Source organism: Brienomyrus brachyistius, chromosome 7 (genome assembly GCF_023856365.1).
Source record: "Brienomyrus brachyistius isolate T26 chromosome 7, BBRACH_0.4, whole genome shotgun sequence".
Classification (NCBI taxonomy): Eukaryota; Metazoa; Chordata; class Actinopteri; order Osteoglossiformes; family Mormyridae; genus Brienomyrus; species Brienomyrus brachyistius.
The window spans coordinates 16,454,832-16,467,068 of NC_064539.1; the positions used below are offsets into that span (position 1 = coordinate 16,454,832).

Consider the following 12,237-nt stretch of genomic DNA (forward strand, 5'->3'; position numbering starts at 1 on the left):
CAACCATAGAGTTTAATTATTGATAGCTGGGACACATGCAACCTATGATGACTTGAGACTGTCTGTGATCTAATTGGATAATCAATTTCGGTTTTTCGTTTTAAAGTATGATTGGGCAATTGCAATTCTTCGTTTACAACATTCTTAACAATTATTGGTCTACAGTAACGTCAATATAAAATTTACCTGGCCCGATGAAGAAAATCATGGTAGTGTGTGACATATAGGTGAAATGTCCTTCTTTACCTGATGACCAAACTGCGTACGGGTGAGTGGTTAATAAAGAGATTTATAAATAGTCTCGGCTTGTATGAAGCCTTTTATATGTCAGTATTTTAAATACTATTGGAAGGCACCTGTGACAATTCTGGTATGTATCTAGTTAAGGAATGAGAAGACTTGAATGATATCTGTATGTTCAATTTCTCGCCGGCGACTACTTAAAAGTAAATCATTAGTAGTTTAATAAAACGTGACACCCCTAGAATATGTATGTGGTTGTCTTGTTTTTGGGAAGATCCCAGAAATGTTCGTGATGGTTATTGCATTGCTAAAATAGTAGAACTAGCTGAGCTGTTTGTAATACTAGATGATTGTTCTCACTAAGGTGTGCATGACCGTGTTTGAAACCCTGTCAAGTCGCGCTGTGAAGGTGATACTGGCTAATTATTCGCATCGTGTGGCCACGTCCGCCTGCTGCCCATCTGACTGACAGAAAGCTGTAATAGTTTAGGGAAAGTATCGCTAACTGACAGTCATCCATCGCAGAATGTATGTGCATTTATTTGTGTCTTTCTATTTGTGTTTTTTGTACGTATCTTGTCGTAAATATTTTATTATTATAAATAATATTTAGAATAGGGCACATGGCTGGGCTGCCACCTGCAGACACGTTGGTCCAACACTGAAGTACAATGTGTTGTGTTTCTTTTAACTAAGACGATGCCATTTCACAATTTTTATCTTGTATAGATTTTAAAAACGGTGCTCATATTTGTAGTAATGACACATTTTAATTCTCCCTTTTGTAAAACAACTTATCTCTTTAAGAAGAATGCCCACTGCTTTCTTCCTACTTCCTACTGCTAACAAGTATATTCACCTTTCATCTGTTGTCCATCGTATAAATAAGTAAAATCTTAGCCAGACCTTTACAGCAAAGAACAAGTGGTGTTTGCTGTAGAAAAGGAAAAATTCCCCTTTGAAGTTGATAATTGTAACCTTTCCTCATGTGGTCCTTTCTATGCAATATGTACAATGGACTGCCACCAGGATATGTCAGCATTTGTGTTGTGGTACTGCATGTATTCTAATGGTTTCAACAAATATTTCTCTGCTCATTCTTTGCTTAACAATAACGCCCAGTTGTTGTACTTCCATTACAAGGGTCCACCCTTCCCCAAGAACAGCCTTCAGTTTGTTTTGATTGCTGGATGCTCTGAAACGATAAGATGCCAAAAATATAGATGATGCCGTAATACATAATACATGGTATTCTGTTCCGCTGCCAACTATAGTCTGTGATGTTATGGTAGCAAACCAAACACAACATTGATTATTGTCTCATTACATTCCAATTGGAGTAAATGTGATGGGAAGCTGCTGATGTATTGAGGTCCATTAATTTATTTTTTTGTATAAGAACACACTGCTTTTAAGTGCTGATGAATTCTCTGTTATCTGATAAATACAGTACTGCAATCTGTTAGATTCCTAATGTGTGTGTGTGTGTGTGTGTTTTGGTTTGTGACAGGCCATTGGAGTCATGAGGTGGTGATGAGGATATATTACCTGTGGGCGCAGCTTTGACCCAGTTGCCCAGTCCCCCGTCCCCAGAATCGGCATGGTATCCATGTGAGTGAGGGCTTCTTGGTCGTGGAAGCCGCCAAGCTGCCATGTCTATGAGAAGAACGGAGGGCGTGTCCATCATCCAGGCCTTGGCCATGACTGTGGCAGAGATACCTGTCTTTTTGTACTCCTCCTTTGGACAGGTACATTACCATATAATCTGTGCACTTTCTGTGGGTGTTTGTCTAGACTCATTTCTTGTCTTACCTCCTTTAGTCACTAAATGAATTAATTAACCAGATTTAATTGATAGATTCAGCTGATTGGACACTGGTAGCCCCGTTGATTCTAAGCCTCGCTCATATTAATCACCGTCAGAGTGCATAACTCACCTTAAAGCTTCTACAAAAAAATAATTACAGAAGAGGTGATTGGGGGGAAAAAGTTGTTGGAGTATATCAGTCAGGAAAATGTTAGTCTATTGTAAGACTCGGGGGGGCTTCACCAGACTACAGTGAGTTTTCTGGTAATGGCTGGATTGCTACTATTTCTCTAAGGGTGCAACAACAGTTGTATGAAGTCAAAAAGATCTGTAGGACTGCTGGTCTCTCTAACCTCCACTGGGGTCAGTGTTCAATATGAGTGAAATGATGTAAATGGAATTCTGGGGAGAATAGCACAGTTGTGAACACTGCTAAGCAAGATGAACTTTGATGTCCATCAGAAGTATGCAAGAAGACACCTGGATCTTTCGGGATGATCTATATGCAGATGAGTCAAGATCGGAACATTTAATTCTGGAGTAAAGCAAATGCATCATTTCAAGGTAGCAACAAACCAACAGTTGAAGGTGGTACTGGAAGTGCAACCTGTTGTCTCAGGACATGGAAGAAATTCCATTATTGAATGAACAATGAATTCTGTTCTGTACCAGAAAGTTCTTAAGTAGATTGTTTGCCTTCAGCAACTCGCCAACAATCTAAAAAGACCGCTTGTGAATGCTGGCCTTTGGGAGGGGTCTAGTCAACCTTCTGAACACAAGAAAGATGCCGTACTAAGATGTGAAGCAGGCAGTTAATGCTGGATCAGCGTGTATGAATTAAATCAGCTCTGCAATGAAGAGAGGGCTCACATTCCTCCTGTGATGTGAAAGACTGATGTGGAATTATAGCAAATTTTTGGTTTCAGTTACTGCTGCTGGTCCAGTTATTGGTGGTGCATAAATATTTGTTCTTAAGATTTAACTTTCTTCTGTTTTGTGTAATGAGCTAGAAAGTTACTGTTTTGATTAAAATGCATGAATCTTTGCTGTTCAAGCTCACTGCCCCCAAACAGCACTTCCATGTCGTCATGTTACCGCGCCCACCTGAAATGTTTTCTTTTGCTCCCCCACAGTCCATTTTCTCTCAGCTGCGGCTTTCACCCAGCCTGAAGAAAGTTCTGTTCGCCACCGCCCTGGGGAGTGTGGCGCTGGCCCTCACCGCCCACCACCTGAAGAGGCGTGGCCGAAAGAAAAAGCAGGTGACGGGGGCCCAGGAGGACCAAAAAGCACCGGAGGCCTTGCTGAGATTGGGGAGGCCACTGTCTCTGAAGCGAGGTGACCAGCAAAGACCCATGTGCCTCGGCGTTGGATGGTGAGAGCGCTGCAGTGCTGACGCCTGGCTTTCCTGCCCTTTCGTCAGGTCCGCTCTCCGGGAGGCAGATGATGAGCCCCAGCAGCAGGAGCAATGACACCATGAGTGGAATCTCGTCCATCGCCCCCAGCAAACGCTCCAGCTCCTCACACAGCCTCGCTTCGGTTCATCTCTCTTCTTCCTTCTCTCATAAACCCAGTGGATGACTGCACCCCATCCCGAGTCTCTTCAACAAGCTTTTGCGTTACAGGTGCGGGTTCCCACCTCCCCGAACCAGCTAGCCAATCAGCAGCCCCCCTGGGAGACGGAGCCGGTGGAGGAGGAGTCTGGCGCAGTGGACGATTCCAACGCGGAGAACCTCTACATCATGGGTGATTCTCCATGACTGCTGTAGTCCCTTCGTGACCCTTTTGCCTTCATTAAGTTTGACTCCATCTCCAGCAGTTCAGACCATTTATTACTGTGAATCTACAGCTGTGGAAAAATTAAGACCACAGCACAATTTTATGTTTCACTCATTTCTCAATTTATGGGTGAACTGCAGTCTGGTTCTTCTCTGTTTCTCATTGATGAAGGGTTTCTTCCTTACTTCATGAGACTTCAGTCCTGCTTCTGGCAGCCTGATACAAACTGTCCTAGCAGTGCACCTCTCACCTGCACTTAATGTTTCCCATTCCTTTTGAAGGTCACTTGTTGTCATCCTCTGACTCATGAGAAACTGTCAGAAGTTACCGGTCATCTCTAGCATTAGAAAGTTGCTTCTGCCCTCTACCTGGCTGGTTTCTGGTCATTCCCAGTGTCTCCTGCTTCACCTTGTTCTTGTGTACTGCTGTCTTAGAAACTTTGAGCCTGGAAGCAGCCTGCTGATCAGTGTAACCTTCTGCCCTCAGAACCCGGATTAAACCCGGATTCAAAAATGCTGATTTGTTTATAGTGGTCTCTTATTTTTTCCCCACAGCTATAATTTAGTTTTTTTTTTGGGTTTATATTTTGGTAAATGTCACGATGTTTGTTTAGTTGTGGGACTGAGGAGTGTGAAAGATCTTGGATCCTGGAAAAAGGTATGATTAAGCATTCCTTTTGCCTTCTAGGGATGGAGCTATTTGAGGAAGCGCTGCAGAAGTGGGAACGGGCTCTGAACATCCGTCAACGCAGTCAGTCAAACACACCAGCCAGTAGCAGCCTTGCCTGCCAGGGGGCGGGCCCTCTGGAGGAGCCAATGGTGCGTTTCCGCCCCTCAGCTCCGCCCCCATTCCACACTTTCAGACATACCAGGACATCTCGGTGTAAATTTGATCTTTGACAAGGAAGGAAATGTAAACATTTATTATAATAATAATAAAATGTAATATGGAAAATGCTTGACATGAGTGACAGGTGGAGTCACGAAACAAGGTCTTTGCTGAAAAGCTGGAGACCCTTCTACACCGAGCCTACCACCTCCAAGAGGAGTTTGGCACCACCATCCCCCCCGACAGCTTGCTGGCAGACTTCGGTAAGTCGCGGTAACACCCAGGGGGATGGGGGAAGGCAGCCCGGTCCACATGGCCGAGATGGAACCCAAGCGCCGATGTGGAAGAATCACAGGACTGCAGGTCATGTGACTTCAGATAATGCAGAGAATGGTGCAGCTGTAATACCGGGTGGATGCAGTGTGTGACGCTCCTGATTCGCTGCCTTCATGTCGCTGCCTGAACACGGCTGGCTTTGTGCAGAGCCTGCAGCCCCCCAGCTCACGCCTTCGTGTCTTTCCCTCAGAGAGTGAAGGTACCCTCATCCTGCCCAACGTGGGCAGCTCTGAGCGGCTGAGGGAGGACGACGCCACGACCGTTACCTCCGACGACTCCTTCTTCTCTGCAGCCGAGGTTCGCGTTTTGAAAACCGGAAGTTTCTGCCATTGAATGCAGTCTGGAAACACTACTGTTTTCTTCCAGCTTGTTATGGACCTTTAACTCGTGTTCTACTTCTCTTGTCCGTCTGTTTAGCTCTTCGATTCGTTTCCCTTGGAGGGGGTGTACCAGCCCCTAAAGCCGGCAGCCTTGTATGAGGAAGCTCTGTGTCTGGTGAAGGCGGGGAGTGTGGAATGTAGGACACTCAGGTAGCTGAAGACCCCTCACTGTCTTTATGTGGCCACCACGCCGCTGGGTGAAGGGCAGATTCACCATGTCTCTGCTTGGCTGGCTTGCAGGACGGAGATGCTGGAATGCTACAGCGACCAGGACTTCCTGGCGAAGCTACACTGTGTGCGACAGGCATTTCAGGTGTGTAGGCCCGCAGTGGGGGGGGGGGGGGGGGCGCCACGGGGATGCACCCTGAAACTGGCTGGTGCGGAGGCCCTGGGATCCCTTGCCTTCCTGACAAATAATAAAGCTGCGATGTGGAATGTTTGGCAGTTTGTCATTCTTACAAATTTGGTATTTCACAATAATAATAAAAATGTTTTTGTTAATAGTAACAAAACAATAAATAATCATGATTATTGTTACTATGGAAGATTATGTAAATGTGTACTACATGTAACGGATTCCTAACTTACCTTGAAGGAACCTTTTGTCTTATGCAAGATTAGACTTATAAGAATTCTGACAAACTAATTTTAATTCATAATTTAAGGAATATTACACTTCACGGTGAAATTCAGTCCATTCGCTTGTGTGTTTTATGCCCCTTTCTAAGGGGGAGAATTCGCATGTCAGTAATTTGCATGGTATTTGTACAGGTGCTGCTGATAGATGAAACTCATCGGATTTTCTTCAGCGATACAGGGAAGCACATGATCACAGGCCTGATGTGTAAGGCCAACAAGGTCAGAGAATTGCACATGGTCACAGGCCTAATGTATATGAACTGTTAGGTCAATGTATTAAACGTCACATGGTTAAGGGCTTGATGTGTAAGGCCAATAAGGTCGGAGAATTACACATCCCATCGTCACAGGCCTCATGAGTATGACCAGTAAAGCCAGAGTATTACACACTGCTGCCGCCTTCCCCAGTTCCCCACCCTGTGCACTAGTGAGCCTGTGAATGATGCTCTGTCAGTATGTCTGTATGAACAGTTTGCTTTTGTCTTTTCACTACCTGCTTTGCTGCTTGTTTTGTGTGGATGATTCCTCATCGGCTTCCTCTTTACAGAGTCCTAAGGCATTTTTGGAGAGCTATGAAGAGATGCTTCATTACACCGAACGCATAGAGACTTGGTCGACCACAAAGATGGAGCTGGAGGGCCGAGGGGTGGGTCCTTCTCTCATCCTGTCGTGTCCATCTCTGTAAACTTTGTCAACATGTATTCCGCTTCTGAATTGCGTGTGATCAAGAAATGCAGGGTTGTGGAAACCTGCATATGAATAACGTGATATTTAATTTGATTGTGTAGACAATCCCTGTCTGTCTGATACTTGCCACTGTCATGTGGCTGCTTGTAGTCAGTCCTACAGCTGTTGGGTTTTGGAGATGTGGCTTGTACCCTCCTAAGGTGGTGTGTATGAACTTCTTTGACATCGTGCTGGACTTCATCCTCATGGATGCTTTCGAAGACCTGGAGAGCCCCCCCTCCTCTGTGGTGGCTGTCCTCAGAAACCGCTGGCTCTCTGACAGCTTCAAGGAAACGGTAAAGGGAGCTCCCCCTACTGGTGACCACTTGTCCTAACGCAGGCAAATCATTATTGGTCTCTTAATTTAGGCCTGACTGTTATCTCAACCCAGAGAACTATATTAATGAAATTAAGCTGATAAATTGTGTCTGGCAGTACTGCTTGTATTTTACTAGATCAGCAGATGACGTATTATGACATATTATGCTGGCACCTAAAAAAAACAAAAACTCATGCCTTGCTTTTATTTAAAACCTACAAGCTGATGAACATATTGTCAAGCCCATTATGTCCATCTGTTCCTCTTACAGGCATTAGCAACTGCTTGCTGGTCCGTTCTGAAGGCAAAAAGACGCCTTCTGATGGTAAGATTATGAAAATGAGAAATCACTTTCAATATACTCCATTTTAAAATTAGCCTTACATTCGTCACAGCGGCTTTCAAGTGTAAAACATTTGTTTAGACAAAAAATGGGGTTTCTTGTTAGTTTTGGTAAGATTTTATACAATTACTATGGAAATCGTGTCTATGAAAGAGCATGCAAATTGCTACGTTTAACTATATAGGTAATACAGCTATGAAAAAGCACTTTGGCTTTCTAAAAGTATGTATTTCATACAAAAATATACCATGTTATAAGAATTATAATTATATCTGAAAGCATGTTGCTCAAAATAAATATTGGCTGCCATGACTCTGCATATAAAGGTAATTAGTCACTAGGGAAAATTAACTTTTGCGTTACTTCAGTTCTCTTAACCAACACTCTGGGTAGGTGTACATTTAAGATCGGAACGTTAAATGATTGCATCCCATTTAGTTATTTTAACGATAATTAAATGATCACATATGAAAATCAGTGAAATTGTTTTGGCATATGGTTTTAATCGGTTCGCCTACATGCAGGCTAAACAAGAAATGTATCCTATAGCGCGTATATAATATAGTATAACTTTTAATATTATGGGATAATTGGGAATAATAACAGTAGGCTAAATGTCGCCTAGTGACCTCATTTACATCGTGTTGCTGTTGGAATACATCACACAGACATCAGGGGAATGTTGAATCAATATTCAGCAGAGATGCCACTTCAACACAGATGCTTTGCTGGTAGATTTTCAGGCATCGCGGAGACATCGTGCCTGTGTGCTGTCGGAGTGGTTATATTGTTTGTGTTGCTGCTTTGACGTAGTACGAGACGGACAAAAAAAATTGACAGTTGTATTGTCACCTAATATCACCCATTCATTGCGCCACTAAGAGGTCAGAAGGCGTTAGCTCTTTTTTTTCACGCAAGAAAAAAGTTGAGTGACAAGCCCATTTAAACTTGAGTTCCTTTTAAGTGAGTTATTTTAATTTGAAAAGGTAATTCGTTACATTACTCATTACCGCCCAAAGTAATGTGATTATAATAAGGTGTTAGTAACAGCACTTTGTTTACTGTCTGGAGTTGAGTGCTGGGTCTCGGGCCTTGCAGGTGCCAGATGGCTTCATCTCTCACTTCTACTCCATTTCTGAGCACGTCAGTCCCGTTCTGGCCTTTGGCTTCCTGGGACCTAAACAGCACCTAAGTGAGGTTTGCACCATCTTCAAGGTGAGAATCACATTTTAAATGAATAAACGTATCCGATTGGCTGCTGTCCATTGCACAGTAAGTTCTCTCCAGCTACAATGAATGCATGAACAGGCTATTCCTCTATGGACTCCTAATTTTTTATTTTTTTTTTTGCAACTCTTCTTTCCGTAGCAACAAATAGTGCAGTACCTGAAAGACATGTTTGACCATGACAAGGTTCGATTCACCACGGTCGAGTCGCTCGCCGATGACATTCTGAGTCTCTCCCACCGGAGGAGTGACATCCTGTTGGGATACCTTGGCATCAGCAACCTTATAGAACCCAATGGTTCGCTGCCGTTGGCGCCGCCAGGGCCCTCGGAGCCCAGCCCAGGGCCTACGCTGGACCTCTAGGGCAGATCAATGGTGCCCTTATTCCCTGTAATTCCACCTAATGACATCTTTCATAATTGTTTTAATGACTTTTGTGTTGTGCTGAAGATAATCCAATATGTTTTAACACTCCTGTAGCCCCAATCCTCACTGTGAGAAGGGTACAAGAAAGGGTCGGAGCAAAGGGTCTGTCATCCTCTGTTGGCCAAGTAGAAATGCACTGTTTTGAATGTTTGAAGGTGGTATACAGTGAAATTGCGGGAGGTTGACCTTGCTTATTCCAGTGGTAATAAGTATCAGAGCAGAAATGCGATCCTGGGTGAGGAATAGAGCTCTTGGCAATGCTGTAAGGTGCAGCTTCAGGAAAAGACTGCGCTCTGGCCTGGGCGATCAATCCTGCCAGGAGATATGAAATATTTTTAGGCTGCTACTTTCAAGATAAATCAATATTTATTTTTAACTGATAGCAGTTGCTAGTGGTTTAGTTGTGGCATTCCAAAGATTAACCTCATCCGCACCCCCACTTGTCACTAGATTGGTGTAGAAGCAACATGGGGCACGGTGCCTGTAATGCTAGGTATGATTTAGGGCTCTACCTCTGTGCTGAAGGGGGTGCACTGCGGTGCCTGTAAATTTGCTTGTCTGAGGAGAAGGTGTGGTAGCTGTCTGCGTCTTACATAACAAAACGATTCACGGACTTGACGTGAGAATGACAGGGAACCCTGCTTCCAGATGCAGGAATAATTTGATTTCGGGAAAACACAACGTGGTGCGTTTAACTCGCAACGTTGTACACCAGGGAGGTTAAACTCTGCACCCTTACCATTTCCTATACTGCTTTATTTTAACCCCCCCCCCCCCCAATAAACCAATGATAACATGTGCAATGCACAAAATATTGGAAATGGTCTTGTTACAGGCCCAAAAAATGTTTAATTAGACATCCTTGAATAATTCTCTAACAATTCATATAACTTCATCCCACTGTTCCTGTCTGTCCGCTATTGCCACTGTATGCAAAACAACCTTAAGTTTCCTTATTTATTTTCTGTGAAACAAATTTAGTACTTTTTTGCATAATCTGATATTTGGAGAAAGTGATGTAATGCAGAGAACATTCATATAGTAGCGAATGAAAGAATGGTTCCTTTATGGAAAGCCTGCGTTCTATACATTTTCATCACTTGCTTTTTAGATTGTACTTTTAATTTCACCTGTGCATTCTAATACATGAAAACCTATAAAGTGCAAGGGAAAAACAATATATCAAAACAAATATGAATCCAAACATAATTTACTATTTTTTAAATCTCTTTTTTATGGTTTCTGAGTTGTGCTAGTGTTACTTTTTGTTTACTTATTGTTTCTTTTGCTACACTAAGATCACCTTTTTCCCCACCCTGCCTTAAATGTAAATTCCCTAAATCTAAAGCATCACTGATTGTCATTATACCACATGCTGCTGTAATTGCTGAGTATTACTTTAGTCGGTTTAAACAAACTCAACTGTATTTAATGGAGAATTCGGTAAGACAACAGTTCCATGTCTGTATAATCGCCAGTTTTAAATTTCCAGATGTTCTTTGCATGTGAACATAGACAGGAGTATCTGCTGTTGTTGTACAGTCCATTATGAGGGTTCTGATATACCCAATGTTAGTCACTCATCATTGGAGCATATTAGTGTTAGCAATGCACAGGACTATCCTGTACTTCAGTAATTAACGTTCACATTACATACTCCATACATCCTATCTATGTGCATACAAAGGAAAAGTCACTGACGATTATGTCATTTAAAAGTAATGAATTTTGGAAGAAGATATTGTTGCTCACATCGATATTTTAGTCCCACTGAATGTAGAAAGGCTATATGATAAGTTATGTGATAGTTTATGTACAGGAATTTACAGATGTCATTTAATGAAGTGTCCATTAAAAAGACACGCCTTAATAGATGTAACCTTATATAAAGTAACACCTTTAATAGGAATGGAAACAATGAGGATAAATGTTTCTTTGCACAACAGTGGGGGAATTTACACTGATTAATTTCTTGTGTTCTGCAAAGAGGGGGATTGCAATGATTGAAGATGAACTGTGGTGCCTCTTCCAGTCTGCGATACAGAGGTCATCCCTGGAGTGGGGGATATGATGGGCGAAGGGCTCCCCAATGCGTTTGTCATGTTGTGTTATAATGCTCTACAAAACCAGCAAAAGTAGTTACCATCATGTCAAGCCGTAAATATTGATATTTTCACAGTAAATGGTATCTTTTTGCCTTTTCCAAGCCAATGTGAATTTATTTTACGTTTTGTGTTTGTTTCACCCTCATTTTAGTGAACTACGTGAAGACTGGAACCAGAAATGGTTTTAATCCTCTGCTTTATTCAGACATCCTCGTATAGTAAAATAAAAGTTACATATTTCTATCAAATGGGAAGTTGCAACATTATGTTTCATGCATATATGTGCAGCTGTCATTGGAAATCAAAGTGTATAGTAAGTGTAAATAAACTACCTGCAGTTGTAATTTGTTTGTTTGAACATAATGGATTTTTTTTGTGTAACAACCTGCCAAATCTAGAAAGTGGACATCAACTAGATAATATCCACATGGCACATTCAAGATCCTAAATGCCTTCCACACTGTAAAGGACAGAGTGCAAGTCTGTTATGATAAAGCTCCAGGAATCTGAGCTGGATGGGTTGACCTGTTAACAGTAAGAAACTTGCTTGTATGTAAAATACTTCATTTTATTGGCTGAATGCTAAGCTATCAGTGGAAAATAGTAAATGAGCATTTCACCCTTGTTTATAAACAAAACCTTTCTGCTATATTGCTGCACATATGAAATGTCTGTAGAAATTCTGGCTAAGATTGCAGTGGCAGCAACCTATCAAGAATTTTGCAAGCTGGGTCAGGGAAGGGGGGGGGGGCAGAATAACCTCTGAAGAACCCAACATTCCTGGGAAATTGCTTTAAAAAGTGTATATGTGTATGGGGCTAGTTAAACAGTGTATTCTTCCTATGCTGAGAAAGATACATCTGAGTGAAATCCATGTAAGGAATGTATTATCAGATCAGAAGACAGGCAGACTGCTTATTGATCCGCCTGCGTGTAGTAGCAAATTAGTCTGTAGGCCAGTTTCATTGTACTCCAAGGACTATTTCGAGGTCACCCGAGAATGCCATTGAACATAGTGTAGCGTCTTTCATGGGGGTACGGGGGGGGGGGGATGTGTGTTAACAAGTTGCTCTGTGTTCCAG

The 12,237-nt window shown here is 42.5% G+C and overlaps 1 protein-coding gene across 2 annotated transcripts; it reads left to right on the top strand.

Annotated features, from left to right (window-relative positions):
* Positions 1–12: 12 nt before the first annotated feature.
* miga2 (mitoguardin 2) lies at positions 13–11,499 on the top strand. 2 transcript variants are annotated; one of them, XM_049019386.1, is made up of 16 exons: positions 13–370; positions 1,754–1,991; positions 3,184–3,385; positions 3,471–3,586; positions 3,673–3,793; positions 4,514–4,644; positions 4,800–4,917; positions 5,181–5,287; positions 5,408–5,520; positions 5,611–5,683; positions 6,142–6,228; positions 6,557–6,655; positions 6,897–7,031; positions 7,326–7,379; positions 8,496–8,612; positions 8,766–11,499. In XM_049019386.1, the coding sequence occupies exons 2-16, from the start codon at positions 1,896–1,898 to the stop codon at positions 8,985–8,987; spliced, it is 1,791 nt and encodes a 596-aa protein (XP_048875343.1). In that variant the 5' UTR covers positions 13–370; positions 1,754–1,895; the 3' UTR covers positions 8,988–11,499. The 2 variants fall into 2 exon arrangements, with proteins under 2 accessions (XP_048875343.1, XP_048875342.1); XM_049019385.1 differs by having other exon boundaries at positions 13–268.
* The last annotated feature ends 738 nt before the right edge of the window (positions 11,500–12,237 follow it).

Bases quoted from the DNA above. Each gene is read 5' to 3' on its own strand.
- miga2 (XM_049019386.1), top strand. From the start codon at position 1,896: ATGTCTATGAGAAGAACGGAGGGCGTGTCCATCATCCAGGCCTTGGCC. The intron at 6,656-6,896 runs GTGGGTCCTTCT...TACCCTCCTAAG, and splicing joins TGGAGCTGGAGGGCCGAGGG to GTGGTGTGTATGAACTTCTT. The intron at 7,380-8,495 runs GTAAGATTATGA...CGGGCCTTGCAG, and splicing joins CAAAAAGACGCCTTCTGATG to GTGCCAGATGGCTTCATCTC.